Source organism: Cherax quadricarinatus, chromosome 48, assembly GCF_038502225.1.
Source record: "Cherax quadricarinatus isolate ZL_2023a chromosome 48, ASM3850222v1, whole genome shotgun sequence".
NCBI classification, from domain to species: Eukaryota; Metazoa; Arthropoda; class Malacostraca; order Decapoda; family Parastacidae; genus Cherax; species Cherax quadricarinatus.
The window spans coordinates 29,561,751-29,584,597 of record NC_091339.1 but is presented as its reverse complement, the minus strand read 5'-3'; the positions used below and the strand labels follow the sequence as shown (position 1 = coordinate 29,584,597).

At 37.2% G+C, this 22,847-nt stretch overlaps 1 protein-coding gene across 8 annotated transcripts in view; it reads right to left on the bottom strand.

The window, feature by feature from the left end:
• Positions 1 to 22,847, bottom strand: part of Snx16 (sorting nexin 16) — a 160,572-nt gene that overhangs the window by 50,919 nt on the left and 86,806 nt on the right. For 6 of the 8 annotated variants that reach the window (XM_070095052.1, XM_070095048.1, XM_070095046.1 and 3 more), the window contains exons 5-7: positions 11,675 to 11,764; positions 2,184 to 2,310; positions 1,952 to 2,043 (exon numbers count right to left, since the gene is read on the bottom strand). In XM_070095052.1, coding sequence (XP_069951153.1) covers positions 1,952 to 2,043; positions 2,184 to 2,310; positions 11,675 to 11,764 — 309 coding nt within the window. The remainder of the gene's footprint in view (positions 1 to 1,951; positions 2,044 to 2,183; positions 2,311 to 11,674; positions 11,765 to 22,847) is intronic. The other 2 variants (XM_070095051.1, XM_070095053.1) reach the window with 1 other exon arrangement.

Genomic DNA, 22,847 nt, shown 5'->3' with positions numbered 1-22,847 from the left:
TTTTATAAACTCTGCCTCCTCATGTGCTAAATGAACTTTCTTCTCTCCCAAACTCTCTACTTCTGAGAAATCTCCTGTTCTCTGCATTCCCTACATTTCCAGTCTTTCTTATCTCAACAACTCTCTCCGTTCCTTAGACATCAAAATTTACTTTTCGCCAGACTAGCACTCTTTGCACTATTCTATTTTGTACCTCTCTTCCCTCTATAGATGCTCCTGGTGTCTACTCTTATTTCATGTTCCTCTTATCCTCTTCAGTACTTTGGAGAAACTGGCCATTCTCTTTCTGACAGACTCAAGGAGCACAAAAGTAGTGTTAGGTTACCAACACCAACAATGCTCTTTTCTGTCATGTCAGAGATCACAACCATCCTATTAACTGGTCTTCTGCTAAAACTTTCTACCCTACTTTTAACTTTCACAATCACCATCTGGTTGAATCTTCCCTTATACACAACTTTCCTTGTATGAATCTTAGTCCTGGCTTTGTCTCTGTAGATAAATTCCTTTCCCATTACATTGTAAAATGCTCCTAACTTCAGAGCACCCATGACTTAACCTGATTCATTTTTTTTCTTTCTCCCTCTTCCACTTTCCTTTTTTCCTCTTTCTTCTTTGGGTTTTCTTTCTTCTGCCTTGGATGTTTGGTCCTTTACTTCCCTCCCCCTTCCCTCTGTGTTTTTGTTCCTACCCCTTGTGAGCCTTTATCTCTCCTGCAGTGCTCCTCTTTCTTGGCCTTTCACTGACTTCACTACTACTACCACCTCTCTACTTCCTTTCCTACTACCTCTCTTGTCCCGTCCCTGTCTGCTGGCCTATATATACTGCCTCCTCTCCTTTCTGTTAGCGTGACTTTGTAAATGGCCCAAGTCAGACCGAAACATCATCACAAGCTCCTCTCTCCTATGTGCGAGTTACTTTTGTATTGTTCCAGTCATAGTATTGTGTCTTTTTGTTCTTTAATCATTTCCTAGATGACAGAAGGATGTCCTTAGGTGCAAGGGACAATCTATTTTGTTATCATGATTTTAGAGGGCGGCCAGTGTACTCAATGATGAACACTACGTCATCAGGAAAGGTTAACTGTGAAAACTCCCACTTTTTTTTTTTATCACGTCAGTTGTCTCCTACCAAGGCAGGGTGACCCAAAAAAACAAGAAACACCTTCACCAGCATTCCCACATAATCACTGTCTTTGCAGAGGCGCTCAGATACGACAGTTCAGATGTCACTCCAAACAGCAAATATCCCAAACCCCTCTTTTTAAAGTTAAGGCACTGTACTTTCCACGTCCAGGACTCAAGTCTGGTTAACTGATTTCCCTGAATCCCTTCACAAAATATTACCCTGCTTACACTCCAACAGCTCGTAAAGTCCCAAAAACCATTCGTCTCCATTCACTCTTATTTAACACGCTCATACATGCATAAACTTTGTGACACATTTTAACTGTAGGCATCACCACTATTTAAACCACTGACTCATCATAACACATGAACACTTGAACCACTTAGCATAACACACAAACACTTGAACCATTGGCTCATCATCACAAACAGTTGAGCCACTGAAAATTTAATGTGAAGTCGACATTAACCAAAGATTATTTTAGCAAACAAGCAGATGACGTCTGCTTATATATAATATAGTTCTCTTACTTTGCAATAAGATACGTATCTATTTAAGATATTAACCCATGTATAAAATATTACACTATTACTTTTATTATATTCAGGGGAAGTATAAAACTGGTTAGTCATAATGTGCCTGGGTAATGTGAAGCAATCAAATTTGATCCATGGAAGGTGAGCTAAAATTCCTTGGATCAAAAAAATCAAAGCAATTCACCATGAGTTTATAAGAACACTAAAACTTATATTAAAATTATAAATTACAAAAAGCAAAATATAATAGCCCAGGCAAGTAAGTGACTTGTTTGAGTACTACTGACCCGACTCTCCTCGAGTGTGTCATGGGTGCCAGGAGGATCATCAAGACAGAAAAAGTCACGAACACACTTCTTTTCACGGATTCTAGTATGACCTGCAACCACGTTATGAAATATAAGTACTAATTTACAACAAAAATCCTCTTTGCATGAATATGACATCAATTAATTCTTGATGTAGGAGGAGAGTTGTTTGACATATGTCTGCCCTTCCAATTTTTTAAAATAATCTCACCAATTATATTATCTATGAAAACTTGTAGCCCAAGCTGTCGATCTTCAAGGAAGATAGGGTCAAAGTTGTCCCCAAACCATCTTTTGGGTGGCAAAGCAAACCTAAGGCCTGGAAACTCTGTTTTTAGCTGCAAGAAAAAAAATTAGAATTAGAATGAGGTAAGCAAGCACCTACCTATTAATAATCAATAAATCTTTATTGTAATGTTAAGAGGTTAGTGGTACAGTATTCAGTAGCTATTTTGTATAATCCTGCACAAGTGAGACTAATTATGTGACAACTTTACAAATAAACTCAGCAAAAATATTCTATTACTATTTCAATTGCCCCAAATGTATCATTCTCAGGATTCATCTTAGTGCTATCCATCCATCCATCAATCAACAACAAACATTCTAGTGCTACCCATCCACCCAATGTTATACAAAACTTATACAGGTTGGCCATCACTAATCCGGCATCAATACGACCTGTAGTGTGCTGGATTAGTGAGTTTGCTGGATTAGTGAGTTTGTTGGATTACAGAGTGGTTAGGTTAATTTTTTTTTTTTTTTTTATTATCATACTGGCCGATTCCCACCAAGGCAGGGTGGCCCGAAAAAGAAAAACTTTCACCATCATTCACTCCATCACTGTCTTGCCAGAAGGGTGCTTTACACTACAGTTTTTAAACTGCAATATTAACACCCCTCCTTCAGAGTGCAGGCACTGTACTTCCCATCTCCAGGACTCAAGTCCGGCCTGCCGGTTTCCCTGAACCCCTTCAGGGTTAGAATACACTTAATTAACCTATCAATAGAGACTCACTCTGCTACATCTTCCTGATTTTCATCACTTCTTTCTCCTCCACTGGCTTGCTGCTGTGGATTTACAACCATCTGCACAATTTCTGAGTAAGTATAATAATGATGAAATTTGAAATTATGCTAGCAGAAATTAGTGCCGGATTACTGATGGAACCGGATAACTGATTGCCAGATTAGTGATGGCCAAGAAAAGATGACCCAAAGAAATCATACTTGCCACCACTTATTCCCTATCTATCTTTTCAGAAGCATATGGGCATTACAAATGAAATGATTCACCACACCATACCATCCTCACCTATTCCCTTTCAGGGTGTAGATAATCTATTTCCCACCTCCAGAACTCAACTACAGGTAACTGATTTTCCTTAATTCCTTCATAGATGTTACCTAACTCATAACTCTACAACATATCAAATCACAAAACAGCTTTAATCACTTTCAATCTAACATGCTAATTCATGTTGTATGCTTCACACCCTCCTTCCAATCCATCAAGGAATGTCCCCTAAGCACCACATTCCACTCACCCGAGTTATACACCTTAACCAACCTATCTTACTCAGTCCTTTCTATATGGTCAAACCATCATAATCCTTCCATCCTCTGAGTTATACCTTACATACCAATAGTCTTCTAATTTCTTACCTCCTTATTTATATTAAGGAGCTTTAATTTTTTTTCAGAGTAAAAAACCAAGGGCTAAGAATGAATTGCTTGCACAAGTGTCAAGTAGATGCCATGGGATATATAAATTATTGTGGGGCATGCAAAGTACTGCAAAAGTCATAAGATGAAGTGGGATGTGAGAAGCTTTTTTTTTAACACAGCAGCTATCTCCCACTGAGGTATGTTCATCCAAAAAATAAGAAACTCCTTCACTATCACTCAGTCTTGCCAGAGACATGCTGACACTACATTTCAGAAGGACATTTGCAAATAGGCAGTACAGTATTTAAAGAAAAATATAGAAACAAAGACAGAAAATATCTCAGCACATGATGAGGTTCTCAAGCAGCCTCACAATATTTGCAATTCTTCTGCATTACTGAATGTGTTTTTTTTTTTTATGAATCAGCCGTATCCCACTGAAGCAGGGTGACCTAAAAAGAAAAATGAAGTTTCTCTTTTTAATGTTACTTATGTACACAGGAGAAGGGGTTACTAGCCCCTTGCTCCTGGCATTTCAGTTGCCTTGTACGGCATGCATGGCGTATGGAGGAAGAATACTGTTCCACTTCCCCATGGAGATAAGAAGAATGAATAAGAACTATTAAGAAAATAGAAGAAAACCCAGAGGGGTATGTATATATATATATACAGTAGGGCCCCGCTTTATGGCGTTTCGCCTTACGGCATTCCGCTAATACGGCAATGTCAAATTATGACCAAAATTTGCTTTACAGCAAGCGGTCTTTCAAATATGGCGCCCCCCCACACAGTTTGTTTACATTCTCCGTGATCACATCTATTATGTCAGGAAACTTTCCAAAATTTCAAGTGTTTTAAAGTTACTACATATTTTATATGTACAGGAAGGCCCCACTTATACGGCGGGTTAGGTTCCAGGCTACCGCCGTAAAGCGGAAACCGCCGTAAAGTGGAACACCCTTTTTTTCCACTTACAAATGCATACAAACACTAGATAACAAGTTTACACTAACATATATTATGTTAGCAATAGAACCAGGCATCAAAAAACAATAAAAAAGTACAATACACACATAGTGCACTCATTACTTACCTTAAAATATTTATAGTCTTAATCTAGGGTGAGACAAGTAGTATTTATTGTAAGAAATCAAGTGTGGTATGTATTGTAATAGCCAGGCTACCTTACCAGGCCACCCCACCCACACATACTATTCTATGATATTTAAGCATCCCAGAGCGATAAAATGTATATACAGTTCACTCATTACTTACCTTAAAATATTTGTAGTCTTAATGTAGGGTCAGGAGTAAGTAAATGAGATAAAACGAATAAATGAGAGAGAGAAAGAATGAGTACATGAGAGGTGACAGGCACAGAGTAAACAAACCAGGCTCCCACATCTTATATTTATGTTTATTTATTCTATTGTGGGGTGTATTTATCATCTTTTTATGTTATGTATCGTGTTTATTATATAATTTTTAAAAAAATATCATGGATGGATTAATGAAAATGTGTATATTACCGTAATATACGACATTTAATGAGACTCGGCGAGTATTGTTATTATCACCACTTGTGCAAGTCGTCTGCTACCACATCTCACATTTATGTTTATTTATTCTACTGTGGGGTGTATTTATCTTATTTATATGTTATGCATCGTGTTTATTATATAATTTTGAAAAAAATATCATGGATGGATTAATGAAAATGTGTATATTACCGTAATATACGACATTTAATGAGACTCGGCGAGTATTGTTATTATCACCACTTGTGCAAGTCGTCTGCTACCACATCTCACATTTATGTTTATTTATTCTACTGTGGGGTGTATTTATCTTATTTATATGTTATGCATCGTGTTTATTATATAATTTTGAAAAAAATATCATGGATGGATTAATGAAAATGTGTATATTACCGTAATATACGACATTTAATGAGACTCGGCGAGTATTGTTATTATCACCACTTGTGCAAGTCGTCTGCTACCACATCTCACATTTATGTTTATTTATTCTACTGTGGGGTGTATTTATCTTATTTATATGTTATGCATCGTGTTTATTATATAATTTTGAAAAAAATATCATGGATGGATTAATGAAAATGTGTATATTAACGTAATATACGACATTTAAATGACTCGATGTATGTAAGTTTATTTAGGTACAGGTATACATAAGTATAATTATCAGAGTATATATAAAATATGAAATAACTTTTAAAAACATTTGAAATTTTGGAGTTTCCAGACAAAATGGAGAGACTTAGTGCTTACTGAGCTCATGGAGAATGTAAACAAACAGAGTGGGGCACGGTGACCGTATTAGAAAGTCAGGTGGGGGGAGCCGTATAGCGAGTTTTGGTCATAATTTGAAATGTCCGTATTAGCGGAACGCCGTAAAGTGAAACGCCGTAAAGCGGGGCCTTCCTGTACTCTGATAATTATACTTATGTGTACCTGTACCTAAATATACTTACACACTGTGCTGGTGTGCAGGTACACATTAAAATCGCTAAGTCTCTCTCTACTCATGACGCCAATACTATGTAATAATAATCACTCTTGGGCACACTAAATGTCTTATTTTACATTAATATAGGCATTTTCATTAATGCATCTATGATATTTTCCTCAAAATTATATATGAAACCCGTTACATAGCATATAAACATGATACATACACTCACAGAATAAAAATTGACGTAAATATGAGACATGTTTACAAAGCAGCTGTGTAGGTAGTGCCGGAAGAATTGCGTTTTCTCTAGTCAAACTGGGGGATAACTGTAGAAAAATATTCTTTTCGTATGCCTTTACTCTATATATAGCAATTCACGACCCTTGTGGGTTTAGTGCTTTTTATAATAATAATAATAATAATAATAATAATAATAATATTATTATTATTATTATTATTATTAATTATTATCTTCATTCACTCCAAAAATGGTGTGTTGCTGTTTGTTTATTCTGTACTAACTTGTACAACTTGTACACAATGTAAGAGTATTTGTATTGTGAGGTAATTATTATTATAATAAAAAAATATTGAAGCAAATGTTCTACAAACTCTCACAAACGTACATGAATGAACTAAAGTAGACACACATTAATATGCATTTATTTCTCTTGACCAAGTGATCGCCCACTACCATTTCAGTTTGTGTTCTTACATTGTCTCAACTCTATCTCGTTCTCTCTCTCGTTTACTCTTTCGTTAACTAGTTGGCTCTCATTGACGATGGCGTCTAAGGTTAGCTGTGATAAAAAGAGAAGTTGTAACCCTTTTGCTTTAAGTGCCAAGTTAGAGGATGACGGTATGCCATTCTGATTTTATTCAATAAACACCCTGCCACTCACCTCTGACACATTAATATTAATATTTTAAGGTAAGTAATAAGTGTACTCTGTGTGTATCTTACTTTTTATTGTGTTTTTAATGCCTATTTCTATTGCTAACTTAATATAAGTTAGTGTAAACTTGTTGTCTGGCATTTATTGCATATTTTATATGTGCTCTGATAATAATACTTGTGGACCTGTGTGGTAGCCGGGTGGAGGGACAACATTACATTTTCTCTGCTCAGCCATCAGAGAAAACGTGTATGAATCTGTGTTTGGCCCAGCCACTCCCCCACTCCGCTTTTGTTTACAATTTTCAGCATGAATTATTCATTACTTCTACCTTTGTTTATGATGGCATCTAAAGGTAGTTGTTAGAAATTATTAAATTCAGTGAACAAGGAATGTCCATGTTAATAATATGGCTCCTAGCCACAGTGTAGGTAGCCGGTAGGTGTAGCCCAGGCGGGCTACACCTACCGGCTACCTACACTGACTTCCTACAAATAAATACTACTCACCTCTCTTCCTATATTAAGACTACACATATTTTTAGGTAAATAATGAGTGTATTGTATGTGTACTTTACCTCTCTGGGATGTTTTAAATATCGTATATTAAGTATGAGACGGGGAGCCAGGGCTACCTACACCTGGGCTACCTGCACCTGACTTCCTACAAATAAGTACTACTCACCTCTCTCCCTACATTAAGATTACAAATACTTTAAGATAAGTAATGAATGTACTGTGGATGTATTTTACTTTGTGTTTTTAATGCCTAGTTCTATTACTAACTTAATATAATTTAGTGTAAACTTGTTGTCTGGCATTTATATGCATTTATAAATGGAAAAAAATGGTGTTCTGCCTTCTGGCGATGTCTGTTTTCCGGCAACAGCCTGGAACCTAACCCGCCGTATAAGTGGGGCCCTACTGTATGCATGTACATGCACATGTAGTGTGACCTAAGTGCAAGAAGAAGTAGCAAGATATACCTGGTATCCCTAGTGTTTATTAGACAGAAAAAAAAAAAAGACACCAGCAATCCTACCATCCTGTAAAATAATTACAGGTTTCCATTTCACATCACTTGGCAGGACGGTAGTACCTACCTGGGTGGCTGCTGCCTACCAGCCCACTACCTAGTGAATGTGGGTTATTTGTATTTTTTTTTTTAACACACCGCCCGTATCCCACCGAGGCGGGGTGGCCCAAAAGGAAAAACGAAAGTTTCTCCTTTTACATTTAGTCATATATACAGGAGAAGGGGTTACTAGCCCCTTGCTCCTGGCATTTTAGTCGCCTCTTACAACACGCATGGCTTACAGAGGAAGAATTCTGTTCCACTTCCCCATGGAGGTAAGAGGAAATAAACAAGAGCAAGAACTAGTAAGAAAATAGAAGAAAACCCAGCGGGGTGTGTATATATATGCTTGTACATGTATGTGTAGTGTGACCTAAGTGTAAGTAGAAGTAGCAAGACGTACCTGAAAACTTGCATGTTTATGAGACAGAAAAATGGACACCAGCAATCCTACCATCATGTAAGGTTATTTGTATATATTTAAAAAATTCCATGGGAAGAGAAAAAGAATTCTTCCTCTGTAAGCTATGCATGTCATAAGAGGTGACTAAAATGCTGGGAGCAAGGGGCTAGTAACCCCTTCTCATGTATACATTACTAAAATTAAAAAAAGAAACTTTTGTTTTTCTTTTTAGGTCACCCTGCCTTAGAGAGATACAACCAGGTCGTTGAAAAAACAAATTAAAGGATAAAATTTTTTACAAGGAATGATGAGTTGCAGAATGACAGCAGTTTACTAAAGTATTAATGGATAAAATGTTCATGGGTAGACTTCTGCATGAACATATTTTAAGAGGAATGACTGAAATGTCAGATCATTAGTTAATTATAACTATAATAAAAGTAAAAGAAAGGATACAAAGAGAACAGCATCAGTTGGTAAGAAGGAAGCAAAAGTGAATGAACTAAATAAAGGGATGGTTAGTGTGGGGTATAAGCAATTGTTGAAAGAAAGGTGGGCTAGGATGAAAGCAAATAATAAAGTCAAGGAGGTATGGTGGATTTAAGAATGCAGCACTACAGCGAGTAACAAAAGTTTGTGGGTATGAGAGGGTGAATGCAGATAAGAGGAAGAATGATTAGCATAACGATAAAGTTAAACGGGAAGAATTGAGAAAGCAGCAGCATAAAAATAATACAGAGGGAAGAAAATACGAAGATGAAAAGAGATGTTAAGCAAGTGGTGCCAAGAGTGGAGAGAGCAAATGAATGAGTAGATGCATCTTAATCAGAAAATATTACTGAGGATATGAAACAGTATGGTAAAGAAATTAATAACTAGGATAGCCCTTGGGAGCAAATGGGCATAACAGCAGAGAGTGAAGGAAGTCAGATGCTAGGTAGGGAGGTGGAAGTATTGGAAAGAGGGTAAGAAAATTCTGAGTAGTTGAATGCTAATAATGACAGGGAGGTAGTGATTTCATGCATCACGCAGGAAAGAATATAATCTGTTAGGCGTCAGAAACAGCCAGAGACAAGTGCAAAGGAACTTTTTGAGGCAGTTGGTATGATAAAAGGAAGTCAAGCACAGTATGAACATCATTTTGGGCACTCTAACTTCAACTGAAATCACTGAAAACTAAATTATACAATATATGTGAAAATATTAAATTATGAGTTTAGCACAATTTCTGGGATTAAACAAAATATTAAGATGTACAGTCACTTAAGTGTCAATTTTGCATAAAAAGGATAAACTACCACTAGTAATATAAAATGTACAAAGTTAAGAGTACAAGTAATAAGACAAAAAATTTGCAATAATAGCACTTTAGAGACAGGACTACAGTGGTGCATAAAAGGCATGAGTATAAAGGTTGACAGTGAGTGTATTTCCTTTTTTGGGTCAACTTGCTTTGGTGGAAAATGGCCAATGTATTTAAACAAAATTTATCTAAATTTCATTATTCATTAAAATAATTCAAAATACTGCAAAACTTGGATTTAATGGTCTTCTAGGAAGCGAGGGTGTTTGGTAATACCGGTATCCAGTAAAAAGAAACAATGTTTAATCCTTAAACTGCCAGTGGGGGTAAAATGAAAATATAATTCCAAAACACTTTGAAAAAAAATTTACCTAAAAACTGGCCTTCATTTTACATGTGTTTTAAAATAAAAAAAATGAACTTGAGTTAAAATTTACCAAGAAATAGTAGTTTGAAATTTCTGAAAGTGATCCTTCATATGGTAACATGGTTGCATCCTGCATACTTGCAATAGAATACTCTTAGTGTTTTTGGACTATTTTTCAAAATGCACTCATGTGAATAGTATATATATTTTCAGACCATATTTACAGGGTTTTTGCTCTTCAGTAACTTTCTTTGAACAAAATTTTTACTGACACAAATTGTTCTCTCAATCTTTCAATCACTGTTCACTATGCCAACTACAGTGCTACAAGTTCATGAAACTCCTCAAAGCAGGGCTCCATGAACACTGTGTTTTGCAACTTTTACATATTAATCATGTGCCCTTGCATTTCCTTGTTTTTCTGGTAGTGTTAGAACATACATAACACATCTTCTGGGTACATTTCTTCTTCTCAGTGGAAGGAAGTTGTGTTATGTAGTGCTTCAAAGCTCATCAGGAGTTTCCTTGCTTGATGGAGCAGGACTATCTTCATACTCATACAACTCCAAGTCCTTATCACTATCTTCAGTACTAGAATCAGCCTGGACAAATAGAAGATGGCCAATACCCCATGGTATGAGGTGATATCAAGGATGAGATATGTTAGTATGGTACCTTGAAGCAAACTGTTTCCACAGTACCCAGGGTACCAGAGGAATCTTTTGTTGGTGTGGACACCAATGATGAAGACCTACTTTATCCCATATAGACCTAACATTCCCAATTACAGCAATTTTGAGGGGATAAATTAGACACACATACAACACTTGGGTATCTTTAATGAGGAAACGTTTCACCACACAGTGGCTTCATCAGTCCATACAAAGGAGAATCATGAAGAACAGGAATAGTTTGAGGTAATCAGTCCCTCAGCCTTGAGTCGATGTAATCAGTCCTTTTCAAGACTGATGGACTGATTACCTCAAACTCCTCCTGTTCTTCACGATTCTCCTTTGTATGGACTGATGGTGCTACTGTGTGGCAAAATGTTTCCTCATTAAAGATACCCAAGTGTTGCACATGTGTCTAATTTATCAACTTGTCAGTTCTCTGAACCATTGATTAACATGTGTGGCAGGGCAGTGTAAGAGTTAAAAAAAAAAAACAGCAGAGAAAAGCACTACAATACTCTAGTGTATACATACCATAATATAGTGCTGTACAAAGAATGTATATCTACAAATAATAAGAGTAAAAAAGTGCAGCACATTTTATTTACTTTTCATGGTGGACAGACAAGATTGTTTTGATTGTATAATAACAATAAACAACTGTGTACTAAGCTGACTTTGCCCATTTTCTGAAATCAAGTTATCCAACCGATTTTGTCTGTTATTTCTAAAATCTGTTAAACAGAGGTCTGTTATATCAAAGTTTTAATGTATACTATAAAGTTTGTATTACTGTAATTGAAAAAAGTACTAGAGCTTTAAAAATATATGATTTAAAAACTCACTCTTCTGTTAAGGCGAACAAAATCTGTGTAGCGGCGAAACACAAACCACTGATCCCCAGTGGGCTGGTGAAGCACCTGTATCTTGAAAACCTGTGGAAAGTCTCCATTCTCTTTACATCACATAATATAATTTACTTAATTATGTAGTATCAAAAACTATACAATACAGCCTCTCCTCACTTAACGATGGAGTTCTGTTCCTAAGATCACATCAGTAAAAAAAATTTGTCGCAAAGTGAAGAGCGTACTATAATGGTAGTGGGTTTGTGACAACCATCTTTGACGTTGTTTTAACGTCACCTTTATACCATATATAACATTTCTGGTATATTTTTAAATGTTTATAGAGTATTGTACTGTATACTGTAATAAAATGAATAGAGGAAATCAGCTCTAATATACATTATTTAGGTATGCATACTGGTCAGAGAGCCCGTTGCAAGTCCAAGTCATCAGTAAATGAGTACATCGTTAAGTGAGGAGAGGTTGCATTTAAAAATTTAAAGGAATTGTTTTAACCCTTTAACTGTCCAAACATGGATCTAAGTTTTCACTGCTAGTGCTCCGAATTTTTTTATTTTTTTAAACTAAGAGGGCAATTTTTTGTGTGTAATAAGACCAAAAAAAAATAAATTTTTAGGGTCAGTACTCATCGAGATGTAGGTAGTATGTTGGAAGACAGCAACCGCCCAGGGAGGTACTACTTTCTCCTTTGGGTTTTCTTTCTTCTGCCTTGGATATTTGGTTCTTTATTATTTTTTTCCCCTCTGTGTTCGTGTTCCTACCCTGTGTGGGCCCCTAGCTCCCTTACAGTGCTCCTCTTTCTTAGTATTTGACAGACTGCACTACTACTACTACTGCCTACCACTACCTCCCTTCCTCCTCTCCTACTACCTCTCTTGTTCCCATCAATGTCTGCTGGCCTATATATACTCCCTCTTTCTCTCCTTTTTATTAGTGTGACTCTGTAAATGGTCCAAGTCGGACCGAAACATCGTCGTAAGCTCCTCTCTCCCATGTGCGGATTATCTGTGTATTGTTCCAGTCATGGTATTGTGCCTTTTTGTTATTTAAATAATGTATATTAGAGCTGATTTCCTCTATTCTGTTTATTTCAATGAACAGTACACCACTGTATAAACATTTAAAAACATACCAGAAATGTTATAAATGGTACAAAGATGACATTAAAACAATATCAAAGATGGTTGACACAAACCCACTATCATTAGAGTGTGCTCCTATGGTTTTAAGAACAGAACTCAGTTGTTAAGTGAGGAGAGGCTGTATTACGTGTGGGTGTGGTGGCTAGGCAGGCTACCATACCTCCCACACCTGACTTCCTACAAATACTGTACAGTGGAACCTCGGTTTTCATTTGCCCTGGTTTTCATAAAATTCGGTTTTCAATGACTTTTTTGTCAAAATTATGTCCCAGTTTTCGTTCGTCTCGGTTTTTGTCGGTCCACCATACCAAACGTATCCGCCTGCCCGCGCCCACATAAAGCATCCCATGCATTCTGAGTCAGTCTGGCTTTATTTCTTGTCGAGTGAGCATTACCCTGCGCATTCATCCAAAACATTTTGTAATAATCCATTGTTTTTTGTGCTTGTTTATTGAGTGCAACTGCTAAATAAGCCTGGGGCCAAAGAAAGTTCCAAGTGCCAGCCCTTTGATAAAGAAGGCGAGAAACATGATAGAATTCAAGAAAGAACTCGTAGCAAAGTATGAAAGTGGCATACATGTGGTCGATCTCGCCAGGATGTACAGGAAATATCACTGGTGTATCACTCTGAAAATCCCCAAGTGTTCAAGAAAAATAATGTCATCAAGAGTAAATTGTGTATGATGTGGAAGGCTAACAATAAGGTATGGGTCAAAAGGCAAATTTTCATTGAGTGGGTCAATAAAGTGTTGGCCTGAGTGTGAAGAAATACCTCCTGGAAAATAAAATGCCACTCAAGTGCCTCCTGGTAATGGACAGTGCTCCTGCTCATCCTCCAGACTTGGAAGACCAATTGTTGGAGGAGTTTAGTTTCATCACAGTGAAGTTCTTGCCCCCTAATACCACTCCTTTCATCCAGCCCATGGACCAGCAGGTCATTTCAAACTTCAAAAAACTCTACACCAAAGCTATGTTTCAGAGGTGCTTTGAAGTGACCTTGGACACTGAATTGACCCTAAGAGAGTTCTGGAGGAATCACTTCAATATCCTCAAATGCATAAGCCTTATAGGTAAGGCTTAGCAGGAAGCGATTTCCAGGACGATGAACTCTGCTTGGAGAAAACTGTGGCCAGAATGTGTCCAAGAGAAGGATTTTGAAAGGTTTGAGGCTGACCCTGACAACCCTATGCCTGTTGTGGAATTTACTGTGGCTTTGAGGAAGTCCATGGGGTTAGATACAAGTGGCCAGGATGTGGAAGAGTTGGTGGATGACCACAGGGAAGAGCTAACCACTGAAGAGCTGCAGCACCTTCAACTGGAACAGCAACAGACTGCAGTTGAGGAAATTGCTTCAGAGGAGGGGGTTTAAAGTGTTTTAAAGCTATTGTATATTTTATATGTATTGTACTTGATAATTAAACTTGTGTACACCTGTACCTAAATAAACTTACACACTGTGCTGGCATGTAGGTACACATTAAAATCACTAAGAGTCTCTCTACTCTTGATGCAATAATAATAATAATAATAATAATAATAATAATAATAATAATAATAATAATAATAGTAATAATAATAATCTCTTGGGCACATTAATGTCGCATATTACGTTAATATAGACATTTCCCTTAATCTATCTATGATATTTTTTTCAAAATTATATAAGAAACACATTATGTAACACACAAACATGATACATGCACCCACAGTATAAAAATTTATACAAATATATATGAGATGTTTACCAAACGGTTTGTAGAAGTGTCGGAAGAATTACGTTTTCTCTAGCCCATCACCTGTTACTAGGGATAACTGTAGAAAAATATTCCTTTCGTATGCCTTCACTTTACAGCTATAATTCTGTACTAACTTGTACACAGTGTAAGAGTATTTGTTTCGTGATTTAATTATTATAATAATAATAAAAATATTATAAGGTAAAAGTTTCACAAACTCTCACAAATGTACATGAATGAACTAAAACTGGACACGTATTAATACCGTCTATTTCGCCTGACCGAGTGATCGTCCACAACCTGTTCAGTTTGTTTGTTTACGCTGTCTGAGCTCGGTGTATCATTAAATGTTGTATATTACGTTAATATACACATTTTCATTAATCCATCCGTGATATTTTTTTCAAAATTATATAATAAACACGATACATAACATAAATACATATGTGTAGAGAACCTAGGATAACCCAAAAAAGTCAGAGTGACTTACTTCCATTGCCTTCACTCAGAGCATCATTTCTTCTCAAAATGATGTTACATGAGAATGGGAGTGTTCTTCTTTATTTATTCTACCGTATCAATGTAGAGACAACCTGTACACAATGTAACTTGTACACAAACCAGACGTGTACACTGTTTGTTTACAAAACTTACCTTCGCCTGGTTTGTTTACATAACTCTGCGCCTGTCCTCTCTCATGCACTCATTCTTTCTCTCTGGTATGGTAGCCTGGCTGACTACCATACATACCACACTTGATTTTTTACAATAAATACTACTCATCTCACCCTATATTTTAAGGTAAGTAATGAGTGAACTGTATATACATATTATCGCTCTGGGATGCTTAAATATCATAGAATAGTATGTGTGGGTGGGGTGGCCTGGTATGGTAGCCTGGCTGACTACCATACATACCACACTTGATTTCTTACAATAAATACTACTTGTCTCACCCTAGATTAAGACTATAAATATTTTAAGGTAAGTAATGAGTGCACTATGTGTGTATTGTACTTTTTTATTGTTTTTTGATGCCTGGTTCTATTGCTAACATAATATATGTTAGTGTAAACTTGTTATCTAGTGTTTGTATGCATTTGTAAGTGGAAAAAAAGGGTGTTCCACTTTACAGCAGTTTCCGCTTTACGGCGGTAGCCTGGAACCTAACCCGCCGTATAAGTGGGGCCCTCCTGTATATGTCTTATGAGCCACCATTTTTGACATACAGTGGACCCCCGCATAACGATTACCTCCGAATGCGACCAATTATGTAAGTGTATTTATGTAAGTGCGTTTGTACGTGTATGTTTGGGGGTCTGAAATGGACTAATCTACTTCACAATATTTCTTATGGGAACAAATTCTGTCAGTACTGGCACCTGAACATACTTCTGGAGTGAAAAAATATCGTTAACCGGGGGTCCACTGTATATGTATGTACTCATAAATTCTAGCGGCTCCAAATCAAGCAGGAGAAAGCTGGTAGGCCCACATGTGAGAGAATGGGTCTGTGTTCTCAGTGTGCACCATATAAAAAAATCCTGCAGCATGCAGTGCATGATGATAAAAAAAAACTCCGACCATTTTTTTTATTAAAATGCCGACTTTGTGGTCTATTTTCGTATAGTACTGACGGTTTTATTCTCGTTTTCTTGGTCTCATTTGATAGAATGGAAAACATATTATAGAAATAGAGGTGATTTTGATTGGTTTTACTATGAAAAGAATCTTGAAATGGAGCTCAAAGTAGGGGAAATGTTTGATTTCTGCCGATGTTCAAAAGTAAACAAATGATGTCATTTTCCAATAAATGTCCAAGTATCCATTCTAATATGCAGTCATGAATGGGGTGACATTATTTATACAATTATTACAATATTGCTGTAGTCTGGATAACAGTAAATCTTCTATTTTTTGTTTGAATAAAAATTCAAAATAAAAAGCAAGAGTAATATCAGAGGGGCCTGGAGACGTGACTGATGAACAAAGAAAATGTTATTTTAGAGCCAGGAATGTCTGCATTGTTCATTCTGGACCCTATTTTGAAATTGTCATATTTTTTAATTTTTGTGAAATTGGCCAAATTGCAAATTTCTGATCACGTTATTGGGTAGCTAAAATTGGTAAATGGGCAGTTTCTTGTACTCAATCGATAGAAAAAATGGAGTTCTAAAGAAATAGACACGAGTTTGGTCTACTGGAACAATGGAATTAGCTGAAAATAGGGCTCAAAGTGGGCAAAATCACTGATTCGTAAATATCGCCGAGGGCGTAATTCCATCAGTTTTCCATCAAATTTAATTCCTTTGGTGTCATTACAATCAGGAAAAGATTCTCTATCATTTCATAAGAATTTTTTTTTTTTTGTTGGTGTGTGGGGGGGGGGGAGAATTTTGCAACACCAGGAGACACCTCAGGATTTGGGGTTGCGACAGTGAAGGGGTTAAGACTATGGTATAAGTATTTTAAGGTAAGTAATGAGTGTACTGTATGTGCATTTTACCACTCTAGAGCACTTTAAATGGGCATCTTACGTTTGAGTGGGGTGGCCAGGAGGGCTACCATACCCACCACACCTGACCTCTTACAATAAATACTAACCTCTCACCCTACATTAAGACTACAAATAAGGTAAGTAATGAGTGTGCTGTGTGTGTATTTTACTGTTTGTTTTTTAATGCCCTTCTATTGCTAACTTAACCCTTTCAGTGTCAAGAGGCCAAATTTCAAAGTGTGCACCAGGGCCAAGAATTTTCAAAATATAATTTTGTTATTTTTTCTTATGAAATGGTAGAGAACCTTTTTCTTAAGGTAATAAAACAAAAAGTATGAAATTTGATGGAAAATTGACGAAATTATGCTCTTGTGAATTTTGATGTGTCAGCGATATTTACACAACGGCGATTTTGACGACTTAAGAACATAAGAAAGAAGGAACACTGCAACAGGCCTACCGACCCATGCGAAGCAGGTCCATGCCACCCCCTCCCCGGCCTAGAACAATGACTACCTAGTCAGGTCACTTCCACTTAAGGAAGGAGCACAGCACCAGGCCTGGTAGCCCAAGCTAGTCAGGTCCAACTCACACCCACCCACACCCACTCATGTATTTATCCAACCTATTTTTAAAACTATACAATGTCTTAGCATCTATGATGGTACTCGGGAGTTTCTTCCACTCATCCACAACTCTATTACCAAACCAGTGCTTTCCTGTGTCCTTCCTGAATCTGAGCTTTTCCAACTTGAAGCCATTGCTGCAAGTTCTGTTTTGACTGGATATTTTCAGCACGCTATTTACATCCCCTTTATTTATTCCTGTTTTCCATTTATACACCTCAATCATATCACCCCAATTCTACGCCTTTCTAGAGAGTGCAGATTCAGGGCCCTCAGTCTATCCTCATAGGGAAGATTTCTGATACATGGGATCAACTTTGTCATCCTCCTCTGTACGTTTTCCAGTGCATTTATATCTATTCTGTAATATGGTGACCAGAACTGTGCAGCATAATCTAAATGATGCCTAACCAAGGATATATAGAGTTGAAGAACAACCTGAGGACTTCTGTTATTTATACTTCTTGATATGAAGCCAAGGATTCTGTTAGCTTTATTGCGAACGCTTATGCACTGTTGTCTTGGTTTCAGATTACTGCTAACCAGAACTCCTAAATCCTTTTTGCAATCAGTAGTATTAAGATCTACACTATTCACTTTATAAGTGGCATGGTTAGTGTCCTGTCCAACATTTAGAACTTTGCATCTGTCTGCATTAAACTGCATCTGCCACTTCTCTGACCACTGCATCAGTCTATTCAAATCATCCTGGAGTGCACTAATGTCCTAAATAGAATGAACTGGACGGCCTATTTTGGTGTCATCAGCAAATTTGCTTATGTCGCTATTTATTCCCTCATCTATATCGTTTATGTAAATTGTGCACAACAAGGGGCCCAACACTGACCCCTGTGGAACACCGCTTGTGACGTGCCCCCATTCTGATTTCTCCCCATTTATGCAAACTCTTTGCAGCCTATTTGTCAACCACGCCTCTACCCAGGAAAAAATTTCTCCTCCTAATCGTGTGCCTTACGTTTCTTCAAAAGTCTCTGATATGGAACTCTATCAAAAGCCTTACTGAAGTCCATACACACAATATCATATTCATTACCATGATCTACCTCCTCAAACACCTTAGCGAAAAAAGTTAGTAAATTCGTAAGACAGGAACGCCCCTTAGTAAAACCGTGTTGAGATTCATTTATCAATTTATGCCTATCAAGATGGCTACGAATTGCCTCGGCAATTTTGGATTCCATAAATTTTCCCACTGGAGGTAAGGCTTATTGTTCTATAGTTTGAAACTAAGGACCTGTCACCTGCCTTGTAAATAGGTATTACATTTGCCATTTTCCACTTATCAAGCACTATGCCAGTTTGTAGTGATATGTTGAAAAGATTAGCCAAAGGTTTGCAAAGTTCCTCTTTACATTCCTTTAAAACCCTTGAAAACAATTCATCAGGGCCTGGGGATTTGTTAGGTTTTAATATCTCTATTTGTCTGAGGACCATGTCACAAGTTACTGCAATCGTGCATAGTTTATCGTCCTGTTCTACATAATTTCGCTAGTATCTTCCTGAGTTAAGACTGAGAGAAAGTAAGAATTGAAAATTTCACACACATCCCTATCACTGTCAGTGATCTGACCTGAGCTACTCTTAAGTGGGCCTATCTTGTCTCTAATCTTACTTCTGTATACCTGAAAGAACCCTTTTGGGTTAGTCTTCGAATCCCTTGCGACCTTAGCCTCATAATCCCTTTTGCTTTTCTTATTCCTTTTTTTATTTCTCTCTTTAACTGAATATATTGATTTCTTAACTCCCCATTCCCTCTTTTGATATGCCTATATATGCCTCCCTTTTGACCTATAAGATGTTTTAATCTATTCTTCATCCATTTGGGATCATTTTTGTTAGATCTAATTTCCCTACTTGGAACAATAGTTGACTGAGCAGCTAGAACTATGCTCTGAAAAACGTCATATTGGCAACCAAAATCACCTACCTGACCCATAGTCAGATCATCCCAATTTAGCCCACCCAAGTAATTTTTTAGTCCCAGGAAATCAGCCAATCGAAAGTCTGGGACAGAGACTTGATTGCAGTTTACTGGGTAATTCCATAATATACTGAAACTAAGTGATTTGTGATCACTTTCCCCAAGCTCATCATTAACCTCAAGATTATTAATTAGTGAATCTTTGTTGGCAAGAACCAAGTCAAGCAGACTGTTTCCTCTAGTTGGTTCTGTCACAACCTGTTCTAAAAAGCAATCCTGAACTGTATCAAGAAAGTCACTAGACTCAAGATTTCCTGTCATATTGTTCCAATCAATTTGTCTAAAGTTAAAATCCCCCATTAACACAACATTTTCATATCTAGATGCCTTATGAATTTCATCCCATAGCAGCTTACTGCACTCCCTATCAAGGTTTGGGGGCCTATATGTCACACCCAAAATTAATTTTTCATACCCCTCAAGAAACTGTAGCCAAACAGATTCTGTGTCTGATGTTTCTATTCTTATATCATGTCTAACACAAGAAGTTAAATTATCTCTGACATACATCGTCACTCCACCACCCTTCCTGTTGACCCTATCAGTGTGGAATAGCTTATAACCCTTTATGCTGCATTCAGAAGGCATTTCTCTATCCTTCAAGTTGAACCAGGTCTCAGTTATAGCAATAATATCTATATTACCTGCACTTGTGAGTAATCTTAGCTCATCTATCTTATTTCTTACACTCCTACTATTTATATAGTAAACCTTAAGGAACTAGTCACTTGTTGCCCTCTACTATCTCTCTTTGTTTGTTGATCAGCTGCTTTGTCTTTATTAGGAACTTTATTTTGAATATTGTCTTTTAAACATATCCCTGAGGTATCCTGGTAATATCTGCTGTTTCTAACAATAATACTGCAGCCTGTTTCCCACAAACACCCATACCTCTATAATCTATCAGTTTAAAGTCCTAGACAAGTCATCAATGACCCCCTCAACCGAATTAGCTAATGCAACCACTCCAACCCCAGAGAGATGAACCCCATCCCTTGCATACATATCATGTTTGACATAGAATGGGATTGCAAGTTCCTTGCAGTACCTGTCTAGCCAGCAATTTAAACCAATTGCCCTAGACATCCAGTCATTGCCCACTCCCCTTCTAGGCAAGATGCTACATATGATAGCAATCCCTCCCTTAGACCTGACTACTTCTATGGCTGACCTGTACTTATCCAGTAGCTCCTGTCTCCTGCCCTTCCCAATGTCATTTCCACCAGAACTAAGACAGATAATGGGCTTGTTCCCATTACCTGACATAATATTATCCAACCTGCTGACTATGTCACCAACACCAGCTCCTGGGAGGCACACTCTCTGTCTGACTTTTCTATCTCTGTTACAAAAAGCATGGTCCATATATCTTACCTGAGAGTCTCCAACAATCAGAATATTCTTACCTTGATTAGCAGGGGAGTCAGAGGTACCTTTAACCTCACTAACCACTGAAGTACACTCGTCTTGGAGAACAGAGAATCGATTTCCTACCTTCACATCTTCTTTATTTACCCTCCTTATCTTCTTTCTTCCTTAACTGTGAACCACTTCCCACTTAAAGCGGCTGCCACTCTCATTGGTGGTAAGCATTTCCTCCTTACCAGCACCAACTATTTCACACAAACTGCCAAACACATCTAGGCGAAGCTTCAGCCACCTATTTTCCTCCTGAAGAAGTAGAACCTCCTTCTTCAACACTTTAAGCTGAGATTCTAAAACACTACAACAAGCCATGGTGCTAGGTAATGCCCCATGCCAATACCCAGACAGCTCAGGACAGGTATGACCACACATGACCACTGACCTCAGTGTACTGGCCATTTTAGGCCAATTACATTATTCCAGTCAACCAAATTCTTAGCTATTTCACTAGGGAAGTGTCCTTGGCCCTCTTCTCTTTCTCCTATACATAAATGACCTACCAAATGCTTCGCAATTACTCAAACCCACACTTTTTGCATATGACACCACATACGTCTTCTCTCACCCGAGCCCAGTCACGCTAGTCAATACTGTAAACACCGAATTACAGAAAATATCTACCTGGATGAGGACTAACAAACTTACATTAAACATTGACAAAACCTACTTCATTCAGTTTGGTAGCAGAGCTACAGATGTACCTCTTAACATAACGATAAACGGATCACCTATCACAAAGCTAACAGAGGGAAAATTCTTAGGAATCCACCTCGATAATAGACTCAAATTTCATACACATATACAACAAATTTCTAAGAAAATTTCCAAGACTGTAGGCATACTATCGAAGATACGGTACTATGTTCCACAGTCAGCCCTCCTGGCCCTTTATCACTCTCTTATTTACCCCTATCTCACCTATGGAATTTGTGCATGGGGACTCAACAACAACTAACCATCTCAGACCACTAATTACCCAACAAAAGGCTGCAGTTAGAATGATAACAAATTCTCACTACAGGCAGCACACTCCACCAATATTCAAAACACTCAACCTACTCACCATACAAAACATCCATACTTATTATTACACTTATTACATACATAGAACACTTAACTCTGATATTAACCCTCCCCTCAAACATCTCCTTGCCAACCTCAACAGAACACATGACCATAATACAAGGCAAAGATCACTCTTTGATGTTCCTCATGTCCATCTCACGCTATGCAAAAACTCAATGCACATAAAAGGCCCTAAAATCTGGAATTCATTACCTGTAAATATAAAAGAAACACTACCTGTTTATAAATTCAAGTCTCTTCTCAAAGTTCACTTACTCACTCAAAACCAAATAAATACTGAATAAATGAACCATATAAATTGTATATCCTAAATGTTACTCACAATTATATCACACAAATGTTAAACCTAACTTTTTTTTTTTTTTTTCAAATACACTACCTGAATGAACAGCAAGTCTTTGTAATACTCATTTGTATTTTATAGTTATCTGTTTACAATAATGTCTTATCACTGATTTCATCATTGCTTAGTTAATCTTAAGTTAATTTTAAGCCAGCCCGTAATGCTATGCATAGTATAAGTGGCTTTGGCATGCTGCTCTTATCTGTATTTTTTTGTACCTCTGTATGTATGCTAAAATTTATAAATAAATAAATAAATAAATAAATTGAGCACAAGAAATCACCAAGTCAAC